The 22,563-nt window shown below is 43.3% G+C and overlaps 1 protein-coding gene across 1 annotated transcript in view; it reads right to left on the bottom strand.

Moving 5' to 3' along the window:
* The window catches only part of LOC306776500 (lysine-specific demethylase 4A-like), a 40,817-nt gene extending 25,597 nt beyond the window's left edge, over positions 1-15,220 (bottom strand). The window contains exons 1-12 of the mRNA XM_079267211.1: positions 15,115-15,220; positions 13,404-13,568; positions 11,955-12,130; positions 11,690-11,804; positions 11,360-11,553; positions 9,813-9,862; positions 7,095-7,198; positions 6,839-6,976; positions 4,976-5,205; positions 2,469-2,626; positions 687-1,075; positions 65-164 (exon numbers count right to left, since the gene is read on the bottom strand). Coding sequence (XP_079123337.1) covers positions 65-164; positions 687-1,075; positions 2,469-2,626; positions 4,976-5,205; positions 6,839-6,976; positions 7,095-7,198; positions 9,813-9,862; positions 11,360-11,553; positions 11,690-11,804; positions 11,955-12,130; positions 13,404-13,541 — 1,792 coding nt within the window. The 5' untranslated portion in view covers positions 13,542-13,568; positions 15,115-15,220. The remainder of the gene's footprint in view (positions 1-64; positions 165-686; positions 1,076-2,468; positions 2,627-4,975; positions 5,206-6,838; positions 6,977-7,094; positions 7,199-9,812; positions 9,863-11,359; positions 11,554-11,689; positions 11,805-11,954; positions 12,131-13,403; positions 13,569-15,114) is intronic.
* Positions 15,221-22,563: the final 7,343 nt, after the last annotated feature.

Below are 22,563 nucleotides of genomic sequence, written 5' to 3'. Positions count from 1 at the left end.
TCATCCAATATCAAGTGTGATGGTGAGGCAGTCTAGTTAAGCTGCTGTAGTTGATGCGACAGACCTTCATCACTCATGCCGTCCTTGATGAGCGGATGGTGGCCTGGCAGCTGTCCTAGATCACTCTCTGGCTCTCCATCTCCTGCCACTTCTTCTGCTACCTGCTGGAGAGACACGCCTCCTGTTACCGTCAGAGTCCAGGCGTGACAATCTTTCCAAAAGGCCGTACTGAAAGGTAATCTTTCCCCTTGCTTACATACCTACATCTGGCACCATACAGTGACTACTGTCTTGTTATAGCAGTGCTCTGATGCAGAAAGGACGATTAAAATAACTCTTGTTATGTTCAAGGATGTGCCGTCATTTGAGCTAAGAGTTGGATGCTGAGAATCCTCCTTTAAATGCAACAAACAACAAATCCACCGTGTTTGCTTAACAGTTTCCTTTTTGGATTGCTTATCAGAGTTATGCATCTGAGCCAAGCCAAAAGATCAACCAAGGTTTAGGTTCTACATTTATAGCTTCATAAAATATGAAATGTACTGAATAAATGGTTGTAAAAAATGTTAACAATAGTGTACACAACTAATAGTTGAGAGGCTAAAACATGGGAAAAAAAGACTGTTGTGGTGCATGAACATGTGAAGAAGAGTATTGAAGTGCGTGTCATGCCTGTGTCCACTCACTGCTTTGCTAACATGTCTGTTGTCTTTCTCCGTCTCATCGTCACTGTCCTCGCTCTTCTTGTCTTCCTTGGCTTCTCCCTCTCCGTAGTCTCCTTTAGCATAGCTGTGAACGTGCAGGACGTCCGCCGGGCTCAGCGTCCTCTGGAAAAGCTTCTGCGCCGGGCTGCAGCTGCTGCTCAGCCGAGGCTCCTCCCCCTCGGAGCACGGGGCCCCCGCCCGGCTCTCAGCGGGCTCTGGAGGACACGCGTCTGCAGCCGACACGCCGTTCTTCTCCTTTTTTGAGGCGCTTTGTCTGTTTGAAGTTTTCTTCGCGCTGGCTTTGGACTGAGGTTTAGTCTGAGGCTTGGTGTCTTTGTCCTTCTTAGGCTCAGCCTTGACCTTCACTGTGTCTGAGAGAATACATTCGGTAATGATGAACGTTATTGCAACGACTGATACCACCAGATTGTCCCGGACTATTGCAGGACGTTTGCTCGTTACAGCCTATGAAACAAATAAATACACTCATCAAGTCTACATGTTTGTACATGCATACTAAAGACTTCTAGCCGAAATAATAAGCTCCTGTCATCATCACAATACACTGAGCTTGTTACTCAAAGCTTGTTTTTCAAAACTGACAACTGGACTTTTTAGTGTGATGAATTTGCACGTCATTATAATTTGACCAACTGTTTTTGTCATGAATACTTTCACACAGAATGCTCATTTCTTTCAGAAGAAGGTTGATTTTTCTGAGCTGTTGCACAGGCATGAAGGCTTTAACCAATCACTGTGTGTGGAATGCAATGAGTGCCGCCTACATTTATGAACCAACAACACAAAAGCTCTGTGGGCCAGAGCAAGACAGCAAACTTAATCACACCTCAACAATAATTAAAAAACATGAATAGAAGGCACCTAAAGCAACTCATGTTTCAGAGCATGTGCACAGCCTTGAGCTACTCCAGTTGTAAGGAGAATTCTAACTCCAACTAGATGAAGTACCAAAGCAGAAAAACCTGTTATTTCAAGGATAAATGTGAATAAGGTCAAAAGAGACAAGCGCTTTGATAACCTAGAAGAAATGCTCTCCTGTTGAACATGTCGACTTCTACTTTTTTCAGTTAAAGAGATAGTTTGGGTATTTTGAAGTGGGGTTGTATGAGGTAGACAGTCGGCACACCCCCATCTTGGAAAAAGAGGCAATTGTACCAGCAAAGCAATGTACTGCTGTGGACGCATTTTAGACACCTAAAAAAAGAATGGAATGCTTTTAAGTTGAAGCTATATTTAGAATATTTTCAGCGCTTTATCTCGCTGTCACACAGCCCTTCTGACGGGCAACTGAACTGAAAGGAAAACTTATCTATGGTCTCTTCAAAGCCACGCTCACGGGACAAGTTTGCCTTCAGGGCTTTCTGCCAGAGAGGGTTTATTGTAACCCACAACATGATCAAGTAGCTTTATAAACCTGAGGAGATTCACAGGAACAAAGGGCTTTCTTGCAGACTTCTCCCATGTGCCAAAGATACCACACTTTGACAAGAAACAGTATAGATTAGTTTCACTCTTCTGTTCAGTTCCCCATCTGAAAATATTCTAAATATAGTGTACATTTAAACTGCTACTGAGTCTAAAATGTGTCCACAGCAGTACATTACTTTGCTGATGTGCTGGTACTCCTGTGTTTGTCCAAACTCCATCTACTGTAGGTAATACTGAATATGGAGGCACCCAATACAACCCCACTTCTAAATATCCAACCTATCCCTTTAACACCAAACCGCACCTGTACTGTACCTTTGTCTGGCTTGACTTTAGTCGGAGACTCCCTGCGTGACAGCTTGGCCTTCTTTGGCTCCACCTCTTCCGTCTCCTTCACCGTCAGCTCAGGTTTGACGTCTTCGAAGGCTTCAATAGCTTCAAGCTGGCGCTTTGTCCCAGTCTGAGGCTTTGGACTGATGCATGGGAGACATTAGTGAAGACATGCCCGACAGGACTCACAGAGCAACACCGCTGAGGGAAGTTCATGTACGGATGAACCTTTAACACAGACAGACTTCACTGAACCACCAGCGTCGCTGACACACTCGGCAGCTGTTAGCAGTGACGCTGGTAACTGGTGAGTGAGAGTCAGCTGTGGTTCAATATAAGTTACGTCCTCAATAAAAGCTTGTTAATCTGCCAAAAGAAACCATCATAATATGATAACTGTCACAAACAATGGGCTGCTGAGCTGTTAAACTGCTGTGCAGTGCTTGTACTACATAGGGATTGTTCTGTGCTCACCTTGTACTGGCAACAGACTAAAAGTACTAATGTGTTGGAACATTTACTCAAGTTCTGTACTAGAATCTTCACATACTTGTACTATACTTTCTTGAAAATATTGTACTTTTTACTCCACTACATTTCTCCAACATTTGTTACTAGTTACTTTGCAGATTTAGATTTTTTAATCAGCTAATAAATGACGATTGCCGTTTGAATTACAGATTAAAATGCCCAGCAGTACATGAAGTAAATAAACGTTTACAAGCTGCAACATTAAAGCGATGAATACATTATTGCAGTGGTTCTCAAACTTTTTCTGTCACGCCCCACTTTGGAGGAAGAACAATTTTCATGCCCCAACAAAACGTGAACAAAATGGTCCATGTTGAACTTTTATTGACATAACATTTTGTGACTCCTCCATCTGTGCTTTTAGGGTTAGCAGTGTCCTCCTCTTGCCTGCTGAGGAGTTACAGCACAAACACTGAAGGTCGCCATACTTCTATGTACACAACACCAGGACTCTTAAGCTGCCTCAGTGAAAAGTCAGCTCCATGAAACTATTTTCTCAAAATTGTTTTCTTATTTGAAAGTCCCTTACAGAGAATTGTATGAGTGGAGTGCATAATATTTGTGGGTTGGACCACAGAAAGCAGAGGCAAATAAGCACACAGTGTGCAGGATGAAGGTTTCATTCTACACAGGTGTGGGTGGGAGAGACGCTGCTGGCACAAATAAGATGAGAGTCTTAACCCTTGACAGCTTGAGGCAAATATCGACACCTTTTCTGACCAACAAAAGTGTATCTTAAAGGAAAAGTAATACATTTTGGGGAAAAAACTCAGTTTGGTCTGCTGACTCTGTCTGAGGGAGTGGGTGGGTAAACAATGCTTCATTTACTTGCATAGTGAGTTTGATGGTTTCACTTCATATTTTATCTTAATTCATGGAATAATTATTTTTCTTTAACTAAAAATAAAAATAATTAGCTGAAGATCCACCCTCAGGCTCCACCTGCATGGAGCCATTTTGCAGCAATTGTGTTTCATTTAGTGCACATTTGTGTGCATTGTGACCTCATGATCATATAGGCTTGTTGTCAAACTAGGCTAAGGCTCCTCGTGTTAGCTGTCTATAGGTGAGCTTGGGGGTGTTCATGTTTATAATCACGTTTGCTGACCCGTCGTTCTTTGAACTCTTTAAAAAGTTCGGGTGTCTGTCTGAAAGGTGCTTTGCCGTGTTAGACGTGTTGCCTCACTTGGTCTGTGGCTTTGAAACATGTTTCACAGACGGGTCTCTGTAGGTCAGTGGGCTTTCCTTCACTGTCTGCAATATCGCCAGATGATACTTCTGGCATCTTGTTTCCAAGAAGCCGAGGACAGTCGGGAAAAGCTCCTGCATGTCTCCCCTGTGATCACTCTCTGTGAGCGCTGCCTGTTGCTGTGTGAGCGCTGGGTAGCCCCGCCCCCTTGCAGTCAATGCCTGCAGGCAGCATGACAGGGAGCGGAGCAGTGAGTGCGCTCTGATCGCGCGCTATTTTAATAAAGTATCGACACTAAAAATATACAAAATCATATCGGTTTTAACATACGGGTACCACGGTACCTTTTTAGTATCGATACACCGTGCAACCCTAATCTGAACGCTGATTGGCCAAGACTCAACACGTCACATCAAAGATGTTCTATTGTGAAGATCACAACATCACCTTTTCTCCTCGTCTCACTCCAATCTGAGAAACACTGGCTGGCCAGTTGACCCCCCCCCCCCCCAAGAAAACCTCTACAGATCTACACGATTCACGTGGATGATATATTTTGATTCAAAACGGCGAATTTCGCAGACGAGCGTCAAGTTTGCAGGTATGAATAAAGTTCTTGAAATAAAAAAATTCTGCATTTCCCCCTGCGCCCCACAGTTTGAGAACCACTGCATTATTGCATCCTTTATGATGATCTATATAATCTTTATATAAGAAGCATTTTGTATGAACTGTGTTAAGAGATGCGTTAGTAGTGAGTGTAAATTCAGACCTGTTGTCCAGGACAGCAGTAATGGGCTCCTCGGATCCCGCTTCACTGGGAGTCTCTTGTGGGGGCTCGCTCTCGTCTTCTTTGAGAAACTCAGCAGCCTCCGGTGTGGGTTTGGAGTGGTCGATGGGAGCATTGTCTTTCCCTGCCTTCCACAGTTTGTAGCGGTCAGGCTGAAATTTGCGTACAAACACGTCCATGGAGATCTTCACCATGTCCTGACGACAGGAACACTGGAAGGGAATGAACAGATCCGACACTTTGAACCCTGGTAGTCTGAGCAGTACGAAACAAGGCTTTGAGAAGAGTTGCGTTCACTGTTGGGGCTGATAGTACTCTTTCTAGTAATTCAGATTCTTTGGCTTGTATTTAAATTGTATTTTATTTGTGGTTCCAAGAGTATGATGTAAGAATGTTACGAGTCCCTCACCTTTCCTTCAGCAACAATCAGGTCAACATTTCCATGTGCAATGTTAAGATCTGATTAAAACTAAATTGAGTGAAAACAGAGGATGGATATCTTTGAATGAGACCCTCTTTGAGCTTCCCTCTCTTGCCCCTATTTGAAAAGGACTCATGCACGAACCGCTCGTATCAACAGATTTGTTTTTAAGTGATTTAGGAGAACTTGCTGTATTCACCAACTTATTTTCTCTAAAAAGGTATACAATATAGCACATATGGGGCAGGACACAGAGCCTTTTATGGTATTATTGGGAAGCTAAATATGCTCATTTATGCACAGGTGGCATCCATCATGTTTACGCTAGTCATTTACACCCAGTTATCTGAAATTAGAAGCGATTGCTAAATCTGACGTGGCACACTTGTATAAAGTAAGAGAAGGTTAAGATAGGAATACAAAGATGTTCTCTCATTAGGTCCAATGATGGTAAGGCGTTAAGGACAGAATAAGCCTTCTCTATGTTCCACCCAACACTGGCTCACGTACCGTTTGATGAACGCTGCATCTTGGGTTTGGTTCGAGTTCAAACAAAAGTCTGTTTTGATTCGTTCATTTAAGTTGGTGTAAAAGCTGTCAATCAAAGTCTGGTATAGGCCCAACAACAGGAAGGGCTCGAAGGATTTTATGATTCTTCAAAGCTTGTTTTAATGTTAATTAAATTGCAGCTTATTGACAGACCCAGATGCTTGGTTGTGAACAACATGCATGACGTCCTTTTCAAATATAACTTATAATGAAAGAGCGATGATATAATTGTGGTTTTAGATGAGAACATGCAGGTCATTGTAAAATCATTGTGATCTGTTGGCGTAATTATCTCAACTAAAACAGACCAATGGAACCACAATAAATGGCATTTCATTTGACAGCAAAATAAAGATTTGTCATTGGAACACTAAAGGTGCTTTCCCAGTTAAAAATGTGGTTAAAATAAACTCAGGTCGGTTTCTCTGGTTAGTACAGTTCGTTTGGGCGGGTGTGAAAGCTGTCAATACGATGCTGGTGCGGACTACAAAACCAAACTGAGACCGCCAGAAACCGTGGGTCTGGATCCACTTCCAAGTGGACTCAAAATAAGAGCACACTGTTATTCAAGATAACTCCATTAATAATGAATCAGGTCTCTGCTGCTTTCAAAAGAACTGAACAAAAATGAGCGGGATGTGAATAAACAGAATTATTTTAGCTTGATGAAAGTAGCCCTAGTCTTGTTTTAGTGATCGTCACGTAGCGCTGCAAGCTACGAGTGTTAAGAGAACAAAGTGACATCATGAACCACAATCCCTTTCGCATGTTTGACATTGCGGAGCAGAACATCTCTACATAGATGCAGCCTTTGCATGGGATTAGTCACGAGATGAAGAGTCACAGCTGTTTGAATGATGTTGTTTTTTGTGTACCAGTGTGGCCTGTTTGCCGTAATCAATCCATCGCTGGGTGGCGAAGTTGGTTGACTCGGCACAGTTGAAGCCGTGGTTGAAACCAGCATGGTACCCAAACGGGAACGTCACGACGAACTGCCCAGCCTCCTGAGTGACCTGAATGCAACAACACAGAATTAAAAGAAGAAACTAAAAGAAGCTTTTTTTACCATATTAATTATGAAACATAAGGAGGCTATGCCATGAAGTCAGCACAAATTAAATGAAAGGTCACCTTCTCAAACGGTATGCCATATTTTTTCAGGATTGAGGGTGAAATTAAAGTCATCTTGTGGCGCAGGAAGGCTTCACAGCCCTGAGCGTTCCCTGGAAAGAAACCTAGAAACACAGGAAGCCATCCAGAATATCAGTGCAGACGACCCTCTCTGGTTGTGTTCATGTATTTTCAGTTACAGTTAAATAGCAAATGTGAACAGAATTGCCATTATGGTCTCCGAGAAAACTGACGACCCATGACTAAGTACAAAACATCCAGTGGTGGGCCGTCAGGGCCTCAAGGCCTTCTCTGCTGGCCTAAACAGAATCACACAGCTTTATCTATTTTATCATTTTTCTTAAATACACTACATGTATTATAATTTATAAACATATTTTTCCCATTATCTTATGTTCTCATTGCACAGCTCCTGTCTTCCTCAGTTGCTCTGCTTCCAGTGCAGCTTGTTTTAAGTCGAGCTTTTATCCAATCAGATCTCACCTCTGTGTCTCTAGGTAGAACAGAGCCAGAGGCCTGCAGACTCACAAGTGCATCCATGTGCACTTTAAGTGAATGGGGACGATATTGTTGATTGTCATAGTGTTCAACCAATCAGATCTTTAGTTTGACATGTTGGGCGTATTCTTTGACGTGGATTGCAGGAATTGACGAGGATTTGTACCAACGGCATTCCTGGCTGACAGCGTCGGAGAAGCGTTGCACATGTTATGGCTGAGAATGCATTTTATTTGCGACTGAGCGTCTTGGTGTTTGGAGCTACGCTACGCTAACCTGAGTGGCTAACCAAGGCAGCAACACGACACCATAGCACGGCAGGACGCTCACAAGCTACGGTGCTTTTGAAAACCTTTTCAACCCGAGTGGATCTACAACTCAACAAACACGTTCACAGGAGAACTCTGACTGGAACTGAACCGCACCGATGTTCTGTACGACCACGTCATTAAACTCTTTGACAAAGATAGGAGGATGGACTTTGTCTTTAAGTGAACAGCAGCTTTGGTAAGTGAACTGCTTTGTACTGTGTTCATTTGTCTATGGTGTTGTTTTTATGATATGGTTAATATTGTTCCCTCTGATGTGAATAATATTTGAATGGCTCGTGTTCTTCAGTGTGCAGCAGAATGCGTGTTTTAGTGCTGCAGTGTTGCTGGATTGATTTGTCATGCTTTGTTGTCATATAAATATTCGTGCTGGGCAACGATTACAATTTTTAGTCGCATGATTTTTTTGCGATTAATCTCATTGTCATGCCCAAAGTTAAATAATGAATTCAAAAGGAGTGTATTGTGCACTTTTATTTTAAAGCGCTGTTATATGAACAAAAGGTCAACAACATTTGGTGTAAACACATTAAACACATCAGGTTGTTGTTAGCAGCAGTATTCCCTTTACACAGTAGTTATAGCACAGTTATAATGATTCTGATCGTAGATATTCAGCCGGTGTTCATAACTTTCTTCATGTGTGTAAGAGATGATATTTAAATATACACCTTGAAAACTGCAAACCTATCTACGTCATGTTTTTATGTTTGTTAGATTCTCAGTAGTGATACTAAATTATGGTTATTATACATATTACACACAAAACACTTTAAAAACTCTAAAACAATCATTTAAATGAATCATTTATTTTTTGCTTTTTTTGGTATTGTGGTCAGACACATAATAACGCTGATTACCGTAATACGTGTGGTATTTGTTATGAATGTACGTTGGTACAGAGAGGGTGATAAGAAGCTGTACATGGAGGGCCTTAGGACCCAGGGGAATGTAGGTGAAGCATGGAACCTGTAGTCTGTAACCTGCATGAGGAAGTTATGCTAATACAGAGTTGAGTTAACAGCAGTTTGGTCTCACGTGCTCATATGTTCATTTAAAAACACCACAATATGTGTTTTGATATTGTCCCGTTTGATCCTGTAACAAGACGATCGTGTGTGTGTGTGAGAGAGTGAGTGAGCGAGCGAGAGAGAGAGCGAGTGAGAGAGTGAGCGAGTGAGCGAGCGAGAGAGCGAGTGAGAGAGTGAGCGAGCGAGCGAGAGACAGGAGGGACCGACGGTGACGGAGTTAAGGGGGGTTCCGGACCGGACATGTCACCCGGGTGGGTTTAAAATGTCTGCTTAATAATAAATTAAAAAACCTGCGTTAACGCTCGATAATAACGCGTTAACTTGCCCAGCACTACTAGATATATGCGACTGGTTCTTGTGAGTTTGTTCTTGTCATTGTCTTAATTAGATTGATTTTGACTATATGCATCGTCCGTTATGACGAAGCATCCAGTCATGCGCGGGGTTTGGGTCGGACATTTCATTCTCTGTTTGGGCTGTTGTTTTTTGTTACAAAGCAATAATTATGGTCTGGAGAAATGGGGATTGTGTGGTGATTGCTTCAACTGTAGTAGGACAGCCCTGAAGGCCCAGGTATAAAATGCACGGACCGCCTCTGAGCTTTGGTGACCCCTAGTAGGGGTCTGGACTCCCAGCTCGGGAACCGTTGGTAAAGAGGTTCACTGAAAGCAGTTCCGACTTCTTCTTTAACACCACTGAGCACAACAAGCTGACGTGACTTGTGGAACCCAGCAGTTAAAACTTGCGTAAAAGTGTAAATAATCAATTTTCATAAGGGAATGAAGACAAATGTGATGAGAGCCTGTTCATCAAACACACCTAAATCCATCTATGGAGTTCTGCAGGAACCCATCACATACCTTTGGCAAGTCGCTCCAGTCTCTTCCCCTGCTCTGGTGGGACGACGTACCTGAAGAGCAAAAAGAGAATATGATGTTGACTGCCGAGTTAAGATATCCGCTTGTTCATGGTGGTCAAGGGTTTTGAAGAATGAAGACTGGAAGTGATAACCACAGAAGAGCAATGGACTCAATCATTACTGAGGTGCTTTAAGGCTGGGACCACCAATACATTCATCAACAAGTATCAATAACACAAAGAAATAGACCAGTAAACTAAGTTATTGCTCCGAAACCAGACAAAAAAAAAGCGAATTTACATGTCAGTATTTTCAATCACATTTAATAATCATTTAAATAAAAACAATATTGTTCAACCGGTATACCGGTTTTAATTTCCCGTACGATATGAATTTTTAATATACCGTCATACCGGTACACAGCCGAGGCAGCTTCTGTCGCTCTTCAACAGGCAGCAAAATATATTGTTCGCCGCTGAGAGCGCTACTTCTTCTTCTAGTTTTACAGCGGTTAGCATCCATCTTATTGGTGCTTTACCACCACCTTCTGCTCCGGAGTGTGGATCAGACAGTTGACTGTGTGCTACGGTCGGAGCTAGTTGTCTTAAGTGTATTGAGAGGGAACCCTAGTCATGGTTATAACTTTATTACAACAATTAACAACCCACAACTAATGCTCTTTAACAGGGCAAAACACCACGACACAACAGTTTGTGACAGATAAACAATTTGTAGCACTAATAATTGTACATTTATAAAATTTCACCACCGAACTGCATGCTGGGTAAAGCTCGCTAACGACAGTCTGCTAACAGCTGTGAGAGGCTCTGTCGCGGCAGTAACGTTACATTAAAGAACAGAAGAGAGCGATGCAGGATGAACAGACTGAACAACAAAAGGTATTTAGGTCAGACATATCCAACGCTGATTACTGTAATATGTGTGGCATTTGTTATAAATGTACTTTGGTACATAGAGGGTGATAACATGCTGTACATGGAGGGGCTTAGGACCCAGGGAAATGTAGGTGAAGGAAACAGGAAGTGACGGAACGGAAGACACGCCACACAAACACCTGTTCACCGCTCGCTGGCAGTTTGGCCGGCCGGTTCTTTTCGGCGTTAATTAATTAATGCTTTAATGCGGGAAAAATAATACCGTGATATACCGTGAAACCGCCAGAATCTTATAAAATACCGTGATATGCATTTTTGGTCATACCGCCCAGCCCTACAGTTCATCACTTCCCAGCGTGTTGTGGGTAAATTATGTAGAAAGCTGTATCTAAGAGCTCAGAGCTTTCCAGAAGGCACTGAACCCTTTTAATAAAATGGACCAGAAGCAGCTTTTGTCATTAGCTCACACAATCAGTGTCAAACATTTAGAGCATGCGAGATGTTTCCGATCATATTGTTGTATCGGCAGTGGTAAATGAGGATTATTGACAGGTTGATTGTATTTTTACATTTAGGCTATTAAAACGGATGCAGCAGCGAGAAGCTAAAACGCAGTCTGTCCAGCAATGTCAGGGTGTGTCGGCTACTGTACCAGGACTTTGGCTCTCCAAAGTGCAGGTAGTTGATGCTGTACAGATCCATGTCCTCTGTGTGCCACGCGAAGGCACTCTTCCACATCCCGAAATACAGGTACGGTGTGTTGACTCCTTTGATCTTGATCCCGCTCTCGTTCTCCACGGTGTCCAGAATGGTGTTGAGGCGGCCGATGTTCCACTCGGTCACATCCTGTAAAAGGAGTGATTCAGCAGAGGCTGTAAGTCACAGTGACACAACTACTACAGAGTCTGTGAGCATAAAAACAAAACACAACGAATAGATGGAAGTCCACGTCGGTGGTTCTATCCAGACTGTCACCACTCACTGGATCATACAGAGTCCCGCTGACATCGGCCCCATAAAGGGGTGGGTTGAAGGTCAGGTTCTTCCAAAACTTCCTCTCCAGCTCGTCAAAATCCACGTATCTGGGATTGCAGAACCTACGATGACAGATCCGAGAGAGCGAGAGAGAGAGAGTTAGGCGTTATGGAAATCACACACATGTACCAGGACTGTCTGCATTGTAATCTTACAGTCACTGCGTGAAAAACATGGATCGATCAACTGCGGTTCATGATTTGCAAACTGACTTGTCCATGTTGGAGGTCTTGCGGAACTCGTGGACAGTCATCGGCTTCTTCTGGATGTTGTACTGGGTGAAGAGTCCCGACTGGCCGGTCACCACCTGCTGGATGGGAGCGGGGATCACCAGGTCATCGATATCGTCGTACGTGCGTCTAGGTTTCCAGCCTTTGGGTGGAATAACCTGCAAGAGAACACAGAGGCAGAATGAAAACAGGATGTATTTCAGAGAAGAGCAACTCAGAGCGATGAGAATCTCATGATTCCGTTGTTTAAAACAGCCTTTTAAAAGCTGCATTGCTTGTCAGCAAACAGTCATTTGGTTACTTCGGAGACAGTTTGGGAATTAATAAAAAGTCAACTCCTGGCATTGGCTGCTGGTGTTCTTCACCACTGTTTTGAAAGAAGCAAATAACAGGAGTTAACAGGCGGACCAGCTCTAAAAGTCTTTCATTTTCTTTTTAAATAAAAAGAGTGAAGAGTGCGCTGGATCTAATTCGAAAGTAACTCAAACATTTAAAGATACTTTAAAGCGACAGTTGGTAACTTTAAATTGAATTGAATCCTTTTAATGCTCCTCATGGTCTTTGCAAGATTCCACTGCGCCCGATGGAAAACAATCAATTGCAGCCGAGGAGTCTCTGAAGCACACAGTTTCACACTACACTAACATATCTTTCTAAAACATTTGAGGAGAGGAATGGGCAATACAGAAACAGATTCATGTTTGATGAGCGCTGCCTCGTTTATGGTTTGATCGGCATTCAGGAGCTCCACGAGCAGAGATTGACAGCTGCCTGAGGGACTCCTCGGTTCCGATTGGTTGCTTTTCTTTGGGTGCGGTAGAATCTTGCGGATGCTTTTCGGAGCACTAAAAGGAGGCATTTGCTCACAGATTATCTGTCTTGTGTACTTCTGTCAGGATGTAGCGACAGTTTGAGCGAATATGATAAAAAGTTATTTTCATTAAAACGTAACCAACTACGGCTTTAAAGTGTTCAATTTGAGACAACACATCCACCTCCCCAGAACCCTCATCCTCTGTGGAACACTGCACTTACACATTGACACCAACAAGACGTGCAAATGTGGATTCACTCAGTTAAAACCTGAGCTAAGCTTCCCCACAGTGCTGTTGCTTCAGGGTGATAGAATAATCTTCTTTCACTTTCACTGTGAAGCAGCCACAGGAAGTGATGAATGTGCATCAACACGTACTAAGATTCTAAACACAGGTCTCATACGCTCCTTCTTTATCAGGGCTTTGGTTCAGGTCATGTTTGGAGTAAATTGTTAACTATTGAGCCAAACAACATGGCTAATAATGATGTCCTATGTCATCATAACAAAGTGGATTACCCCAACTACAAACTGTACAAGTTATTACACACATAGTATGTTGAAGTAAGTCAACTTATTGTATTATAATAACCTGACAAAATACAATAAACGCTTACTTTTGCCATCCCAGCTTTGTGTGCTCCTTGTGACTCCATATAGGCAATGTACCGGCTGAAGTCCTTGAACTCCTCTTTGGAGGGGCTGAAGGCCATTATCCTGGAGCCCACGCTCGGGGCCGGCGTGTCTGTCGTCATCTTGGGTTTCTTTCTTTGACTTCAACTCTGATTGGTGGAAAACATAGACATGATCATGAGAACATCTTGGTAACAGTGTGTGGCTCACATTAATGCAGTTTCTTAAAGTCTTTCAGCCTGTGACCCAATCTGTGTGTGTGCCGTCACTTGCCAGTAACAGACTATCTCAACTAAGCACACTACGGGAGTCGCTCTCCGATTCGGGGGTAAAGGGGAAAGTCAACTGATATTACGTGGTCATTTCTCCATTGTTATACCACTTTAAGTTATGGAAACAGTACCAGACATCATAGTACCCAAAGCTGTTGAAGGGATACTTCGGATTTCTTGAAGCAGGGCTGCATGAGGTACTTATTACCTACAGTAGACGGTGGTCGGCACCTACCCCAGTTTGGAGAAACTGACAGGAGAAACAGCCCGGAAGCTAAAGCAATGTACTGCTGTGGACAGGGGCAGCAGCTAACCGTACTTATGCCACCTTCAAAAAATGATATCAGTTTATTTTATTTATTTAGTTGATCTAATATTTCCCCGTGTTCTGTATAGTAAAATAAATGTTTTCATCAAGCGAGTCTTCTCTTTAAAGTTCTTTCAACTTTTATTCTGCTTAAAAACAGACAAAGGGCTGATTCCAATGCTTTTTCTCCATTCGGACCACATTAGACCAGGTCCAGAAGATACCACTAAAAACCAGGATTTACAAGCAGACTCCAGAGCTACTGATCCAGATTTGTGAAACCTTTATTCTAATTCTTTGTTTTTCGAACAGAAATCCACTGAACTGGCACCCAGTCAAACCTCGTCTTCGTATATAGAGACCCAACAGACAATTGATAGCCCAGATATGTAATTTCTTACGCGAAAACAAAATTGTAGCCACAGCATTAACTGATGGTATTGCAGCAATATACTTTTTTTGCATTCACCCAGGTTGTCCGTTTGCTACGACGCAACTAACGACTCCAAATTAAACCTACTATTGGTCTTTTCCGTGTAGAGTTGACCAACCGGGAAGATGTTCAACTTTGAGCTAACAGGCAACATACTCTAAACTCTTGCATTACGGACTTCACTAAAAAACCCAGAATACATGGGGGCCCGCCGCGTAACGACGATTGGACACAATCTTGACTAATTATGATGCTCAGTCTGTGATTGGCTGAACACCACGTCTGTCACACACCGTGGCCCACTGACAGCGCTGCTCCTCTGAAACATATTTAGCTAACGTTAGTCCGCTAGCTAACATGCTAACATGCTAACTGCTCTGCGTCTCAGGAATTAAAAGTATGGTCAATAAGAACTAAACCGCTGTCATATTCAGGAGTAAACCGCAATTAGCTAACATTTATAGACAGTGCAAGTCGTCCTATCAAACCAGATACTCTTTTATTGAAAGTAGAACAACCGCTAAGTGTGTAGCTGACTCGGATTTGACAGCTGCCTCCGCTCTCGGCTAGTCAACTAGCAAACATGGCTTGTTGCTGACCATCAGTTTATTGTGCCCAAACTTAAGAGTTAGTCCTACTTTCCAACAAACCAAATAATTCTCAAGTGCCAAACACGAACTTACACACGCAGAAATGTTGACGAGTTTTTTTTTTTCTCAGACCAGGTAGTAGAGTAGAAACACAGACATCATCAGTCCGGGTGGAAAAGGCAGTCCTCCATTATTCCAGTGACGCATGCTCAGTGTGTGTTTGTTTACATGGCGATCAGCGGGAGGGGCTTCCGTAGTCCCCCAGCCAATCACGACGTCCTCTCTCTTCCAAACCATGCCATCACCAGCAATGTCGAGATCTTCATTGTGGCACTGGCTGGCACCACAGTCACACAAAATATATTTATCATAACTATTATTGTTTTTCAATGATGTTACCCACGATTACTGATTACTGGTGCTCGACTTCAGTAATGTTACTTCATATCTATATTATGTGAAATTCTGTGAATTCAAAATATAATTTTTAGTGTGAATTGTACATTAAAAATGTTTTCTATTTTTCAAAGTTTTTCTTGGAGTCAGTTTCTGAAATCACTCAGTTCAGAGACCACATAGTGTCAGTGCACAAGATGCTCAAACGAAGTTCCCTTGCAGTTAGGAGGAGCCCCCCATCACTGCCCCCCCTCACCATACTCAACAACACTGTGTCTGCTGTGGAGACCTTCACGTTTCTGGGATCCACAATCTCCCAGGACCTGAAGTGGGCTCCCAACATCGACTCCATCAGGAAAAAGGCCCAGCAGAGGTTGTACTTTCTGCGCCAGCTCAGGAAGTTCAACCTGCCTCAGGAACTGCTGATTATTTTCTACTCAGCCATCATCCAGTCTGTTCTCTGTTCTTCCATCACTGTGTGGTTTGGATCGGCCACCAAACAGGACAGAAACAGACTGCAACGGATTGTTAGGTCTGCAGAGAGGATCATTTGTTCCAGCCTGCCCTCCATCCTGGACTTGTTCACCTCCAGAGTCAGGAAACGTGCAGGAAAGATCACTGCAGACCCTTCACACCCTGGACACAAGCTGTTCACCTCCTCCCCTCTGGGAGGCGCTACAGGGCTCTGTACGCCAAGACCACCAGACACAGGAACAGCTTCTTTCCACTGGCCATCGCTCTCATGAACAATAAATAGGTTATACTACACTATTACCACCACTTACAACTCATGCCATTGTCTATAGGTTGATGTTCACATGTATATATATATACACACTTTTTCTTCTCTTGGATATATATTTATACTTGTATTATAGCTAAATGTTTATATCTACATCCGTTCTTCATACATATATTTTTCTTGTTTATTGTAAATTTGTGTTTGTACATTGAGAGCGGAGTGGAAACCGGTGACAAATGCCATGTATGCGTAAGCACACATGGCCAATAAAGCTGATTCTGATTCTGATTCTGAATATAAAATTCAAAGAATAAGGTGAATTAGTTTTCAGCCAAAGAACTACAAAAACAGCATTTCGAATTTCATTTTTATTTCATTGCTGGTACACTTGGAAAGATTAATTTACCAGCTCAAAAGAATAATAAGCAACATAAGCCAGGCAGTCCCCGTTCATATCTTCTATCAGGGCAACATGTTTTTATTATTTTTATTTTATTTTATCGAAGCCTACAGTCTAGTAAACAGCCTATTAACCATTTGACACAGCCGAGGAGCTAACAGTTTCAGTCCGGGTCTGTAATGATTAAAAAAGGCTGCAACAGTTAGGGAGATAACACAGACAATAAGCAACAAACCCTATATCTTGATTGTGCAAAGCAAATTAACTCTAAAAAGATGTATGTTTACATACAGCAAACAATTATCTGTAAACATGTTAAAGCAGTGATTCTCAACTGGTGGGTCGCGACCCAAAAGTGGGTCGCGGACCCGTTTTCAGTGGGTCGCGGGCCTTTGCCTGACAAAAAAAAAAAGGGCATTTGAAGGGCATTTTTTATGCAGCGGAATTATTCCAGCATTTACGGCACTTGTTCAGCGGTGCAGGACAAACACTGACCAATGCGTTGTGAATCACATCACATGATGCAGCTCAGCCAATCAAATATGAGTATTCTGACAATTTTCCTGACTTGAGTGAGATGTACACACACCGTGACACGGGGAGAGACGAGGATACAGAGAGCAGAGCAGGACTGTTGAGCTGTGAGATGTGAAAGTCAAATTACATATATATATCATTTGAATATATAAATTATATATATATAATTTGGGTCGTGGGTCCCGGCTTGTCATTAAGAGGTGATGGTGGGTCCCGCAGCCAGACCAGTTGAGAACCACTGTGTTAAAGTATGTTAGTTTTCTGAAAACATGGTGTCATTTCATAAATACAGGCAACATTGGCATCTGCAAACATCACAAAAAAGATAACATTCTGGGCTTTTAAATATTGATTTATTTAATGGTTTATTTGATAAGGGACAGTGCACATTAATAAAAACATTGCTGTAAATGTGCCATAGTTAGCCAAGAGGCTATTTTTCATTTGTATTCCCAAGGCAGATGTTACAGCCCATTGCCATAGGAACTGAAGAAACAAGAGCTCCATCACCCCCTGATCACACACTGTTTGAATGTTTAGCATGACATATCTGGTGACCTTTAGATGGTGTCGTTCAACTCTGTAGGAAAAAAATGTGCTTTTATTATCAATAAATGATCAATATTATATAATTATATTGTCCTGTAAAATGCATTTGTCAGCTGTTTTTGATTCATTTTACATTCCTTTACATTTTACATTCCTCTTTATTTTTTCTTCATAATTTCACTTGAAATTGCTTCATGCAGTTGTTAAGTGGTCTAATTACTCCTTTTAGAATATCTCTGGAACACTGTGGTCTAAAATAAAAAGCCTCGGCTCCTTCACCGTTGCAGCTCTTTCCATTGAGGACTCTGGCGCGTGTCCCTTTAAGAAGCTTTGTTATCCAGCATTGATCAGCAGTGTTTTCTTATGAGTTTATAAAGCCAATAAATCCATCAGTCAATGTCTTCATTGATTGATCGAGAGTTGTTGTTGTTGTTAGCTGCTATCTGAAAACGATTGAGCAGATCAACACTCACCAAATCTGACATTTATTTAACTGTATCAAAATGTCCTTATTCAAATGATGTACCGATGAAGCTGTATAATGTCAACATCAAACTTTTAAATCTGATTCTTACAATCATAACTCTTTTTCAAGAACGGACTACGAGAAACAGATGAACCTACTTTGAATAATCATCCTTGTGTGAGACCTGGAGAATGAAGACGACTATCCAGGTCTGTCTTAAATCCGCTTTAAGAGATGTAATGAATTGTATCTCCTACCAACAGCCACATGTTGTTCTGTGAAAATGAGAAAATGCCATCCTTTGAAAACACAGATTACAACATGATATCTGCCTGCTGTAATAGATACACTGACATGTCACAAATTAGAGGTAAAACCTAATAAATGTCCATACAGGTAAGGAGGGCTCACTGTAATACATATGTATACAATGACCTTCTGTACAGTTTATACACAGTGATCTAAATGTACAGTTTATATATCGCCCCTAAAAACTCACACAACCTAAAAGACGTCATATAATGCAAGATGGCGCCGTGCCAGCGGCAGCCTGTTGCAGCAGCTCCCCTCTGTGTGTTTTAATTTTAGTCTTTTTTCACTCTTTCCCCTCTACTTTAAATTTTTTTATTTTCCTTAACGTTTGGTTTCTACGGTCAGACAACGGACTGTAACATTTTTGTCAACTTTTCTCGTGGCTTCCGCTGCTTTTCTTCCTGTTTGTAACGGAGAGCCACACACGATGACTGGGGCCATTGTTTACTCCCACGATCAGCTGATTGCGCTGAGGAAACCGCAGCTGCTGCCCAGGGCCATGCTTGAGATCCCGGAGGGGCTACAGAGAAGGGCTCGAGGCTGCATGTCGGGCGCTAAGCGGAGGGCGAAGAGGAAGAAATATAAACCTTCGGTACCAGCGATCATAACGGGGAACGTGAGGTCGTTGGCGAATAAGACGGACGAACTCGGCGCGCTGGTTAAGACCGAGAGGGACTTCCGTGAGTGCGGCATCTTGTGTTTCATGGAGACATGGCTGCACGCGGATTTTCCAGATCACAGTGCGTCGCTTCCCGGCTTCAGGACTGTTCGGGCGGACAGAGACGTTGTTCAGAGCGGCAAGAAGAGAGGTGGCGGCCATGTGTGTGTGAAGGAACGCTTCTGCAGCCCGGACATTGAACTGTTGGCCGTGGGGATGTGTCCATATTATCTGCAGAGGGAGTTCACGTCCGCCATTGTTGTGGCTGTGTACGTCCCGCCATCAGCTGACGCTGAGGCAGCAGTGGACACCATCCACTCCACTGTAGCTGGACTGCTGAGTCAACATGCTGGTGCATTTTTGGCAATCACTGGAGACTTTAACCACACCACCCTGGATAAAGCCCTACCGACCTTACACCAGTATGTTGACTGCCCCACAAGGAACAATAAAACTCTGGACTTACTGTATGCAAATGATGCTTACAGTGCCACTGCCCTTCCCCCCCTTGGCAGGTCTGATCACAATCTGATCCTGTTGATACCCAGGTATGTTCCTCTGGTGCAGAGGCTGCCTGTGACCACCAGGGCTGTGAGGAGGTGGTCTCAGGAGGCTATCGACGCCCTGCAGGACTGCTTTGAGTCTACGGATTGGGATGTGCTGTGTGGACCACATGGGGAGGATCTCAACAGCATGACGGACTGTATCACTGAATACCTAAAATTCTGTGACCAGACCACCATACCATCCCAGACTGTACGCTGCTTCCCCAACAACAAGCCATGGATCACCAGTGACCTGAAAGCTCTTCTTAACAAGAAGAAAGCAGCTTTCAGGTCTGGGGACAGGGACGAGCTCAGGAGAGTCCAGCGTGACCTGAAGGTGAAGCTCAGGGAGTGCAAGGACACCTACAGGAGGAAGCTGGAGGCCAAACTCCAGCAGAACAATGTGAGGGAGGTGTGGACGGGGATGAGGGCTCTGCCGCCACCTAGACTATGACCACCCCCCCCTTTCTCTGTGACGACTGGCCAGGTTAGGAGACAGCTGGAGAGACTCCACCAAGGCAAAGCTGAAGGACCTGATGGCATCAGCCCCAGGGTCCTGAAGACCTGCGCCGTCCAGCTGTCCTGCAACACCTCTTCAACCTGAGACTGAAGCAGGAGGAAGTCCCGGTGCTGTGGAAGACGTCGTGCCTGGTTCCTGCACCGAAGACGACGACACCATCTGGCCTCAATGACTACCGACCAGTTGCCCTCACATCCCATGTGATGAAGGTGCTGGAGAGGCTGGTCTTGGCCCACCTCCGACCGCAGGTGAAATCCTCACTGGACCCTCTGCAATTTGCATACCAGCTTCATGTGGGGGTGGACGATGCCATCATCTACCTGCTGCAACGAGCTCAGTCGCACCTGGATGAACCGGTGACTCTGTGAGAATCACTTTATTTGATTTCAGTGCATTCAACACCATCCAACCAGTGCTGCTCAGTGAGAAGCTGCGGGTGGTGGGGGTGAACGCGTCCACCGTCTCCTGGATCACTGACTACCTCACGGGCAGACCACAGTTTGTCCCACTGGGCCGTGTGCTGTCTGATGTGGTGGTCAGTGATACTGGAGTCCCACAGGGAACTGTTCTGTCTCCCTTCCTGTTCACCTTGTACACCACTGACTTCCAGTACAACTCGGGGTCATGCCATCTGCAGAAGTTCTCTGATGACTCTGCAGTGGTCGGGTGTGTAAGGGACGGACGGGAGGAGGAGTACAGGGCAGTAGTGGAGGACTTTGTGGAGTGGGCCGGTAGAAATCACCTGCGTCTGAACGTGGCCAAGACCAGAGAGATGGTGGTCGACTTCAGGAGGAAGACGACGGCTCCACAACCGCTGAGAGTTCTGGGAGAGGATGTGGACATGGTGGAGGAGTACAAGTACCTGGGTGTCTCCATCGACAGCAGACTGAACTGGAAGACCAACATCAACGCTGTGTACAAGAAGAGGAGGAGTCGACGCTTCTTCTTCAGGAAACTTTGATCCTTCAACGTGTGCAGCAAGATGCTGGAGATGTCCTACCAGTCTGTTGTGGCCAGTGCACTGTACTTCTGTAGTCTGCTGGGGGAGCAGCATTGGAGCCGGAGACACCAACAGAGTTAATAAACTAGTTAAGAAGGCCGGCTCCATCATTGGCTGCAAACAAGACAATCTGGAAGAGGTGGTGGAGAGGACTCTGAAGAAACTATTATCCATGTTGGATAACCAGGACCACCCTCTCCACCACCTCCTGCCGGGACAGAGGAGCACTTTCTCCAACAGACTCATCCAGCTCCACTGTCACAAGGACAGATACAGGAGAACATTCCTGCCCTCTGCTATAAGACTTTACAATAAAACAGCTCTGAACAGATCATCCTCCACATAACTACATACTGCTTCACTGTTGTTTGCTGGGGTTGACTTTTAATTTTTGCACTACTGTTTTTCACCTTGGCAGATAATTTAACACTTCTATTTCATTGTGTATATACTGTGCATTTTTGTTTTGTCTTATATATTCTGATAATTAATTTGTCAAACTCTGTTATTCTATTGTATATATTGTGCATTTTTTAATACTTAATATTTTGGTTACTCTGCTACTTTGCTAATTGGTGTGTCTCGCTGCTGTAACATACAAATTTCCCCCTGGGGATAAATAAAGTATCTATCTATATCATGCATTTCCACACTGCAAGTATAGTATTCATGTTATGATTGATATTTTCACCTTGAATGCAACATTTTTCTTGTTTTTCCCTGAATGGATATTTTCATTGCTTTTTACATTTTGTGATTATATTTCGTTGTATTATATTTGATCTGTGTCTTTGTGTTTACTATTTATGGAGCATTTCACACAGTTGTGCTTGTATTACCGGAGTGGCAATCAAACATCTTGAATCATGGAGAAATATGCACAGCCCGTATTCAGCAACTGTTTCTTAAAAGAAGCCGCTAGGATTACCGGACAGGGATTCACAGCTACATAATATATAAATCATTTCATATATGTCAACATTCTAAGTGTGTTCCAGGTTATTTCCTGGCTGCAGTGTATGTGATTGACATCAGCTGACAGGAGGTTAATTTAAGAGATTGTCTACAGTGACGCTTTTCAGACAGAGGGTGAATAGAGTTCTATTCAGACTGACAGTAAGTCACAAATAAAGAGTTGTTTTGAACACTAAAGCATACAAACGTGTTCTCGTAGAAACCCAAAGACTGAGCCTGATATGGCTCCTTCAGTGCTCACAGAGTTATAACAGAGCTAAGAGAGGAAAGAAGTCCATCACATTCATATTATTAAAAACCCACTTCAACTTTATTGACATCGAGGGTTTCAAGACAGTTTTGTCTGCTTTTTATTCACAAATAGAAAACAGATCATGTATACAACAGATAGGACCCCTGTGTGAAATGACTCTGTTATATGGTCCACTTCACCCTCACCCCC

Source organism: Melanostigma gelatinosum (assembly GCF_949748355.1).
Source record: "Melanostigma gelatinosum genome assembly, chromosome: 4".
In the NCBI taxonomy this organism is placed as follows: Eukaryota; Metazoa; Chordata; class Actinopteri; order Perciformes; family Zoarcidae; genus Melanostigma; species Melanostigma gelatinosum.
The sequence above is the reverse complement of the archived record's forward strand: the minus strand, read 5'-3'. Positions and strand labels throughout refer to the sequence as shown.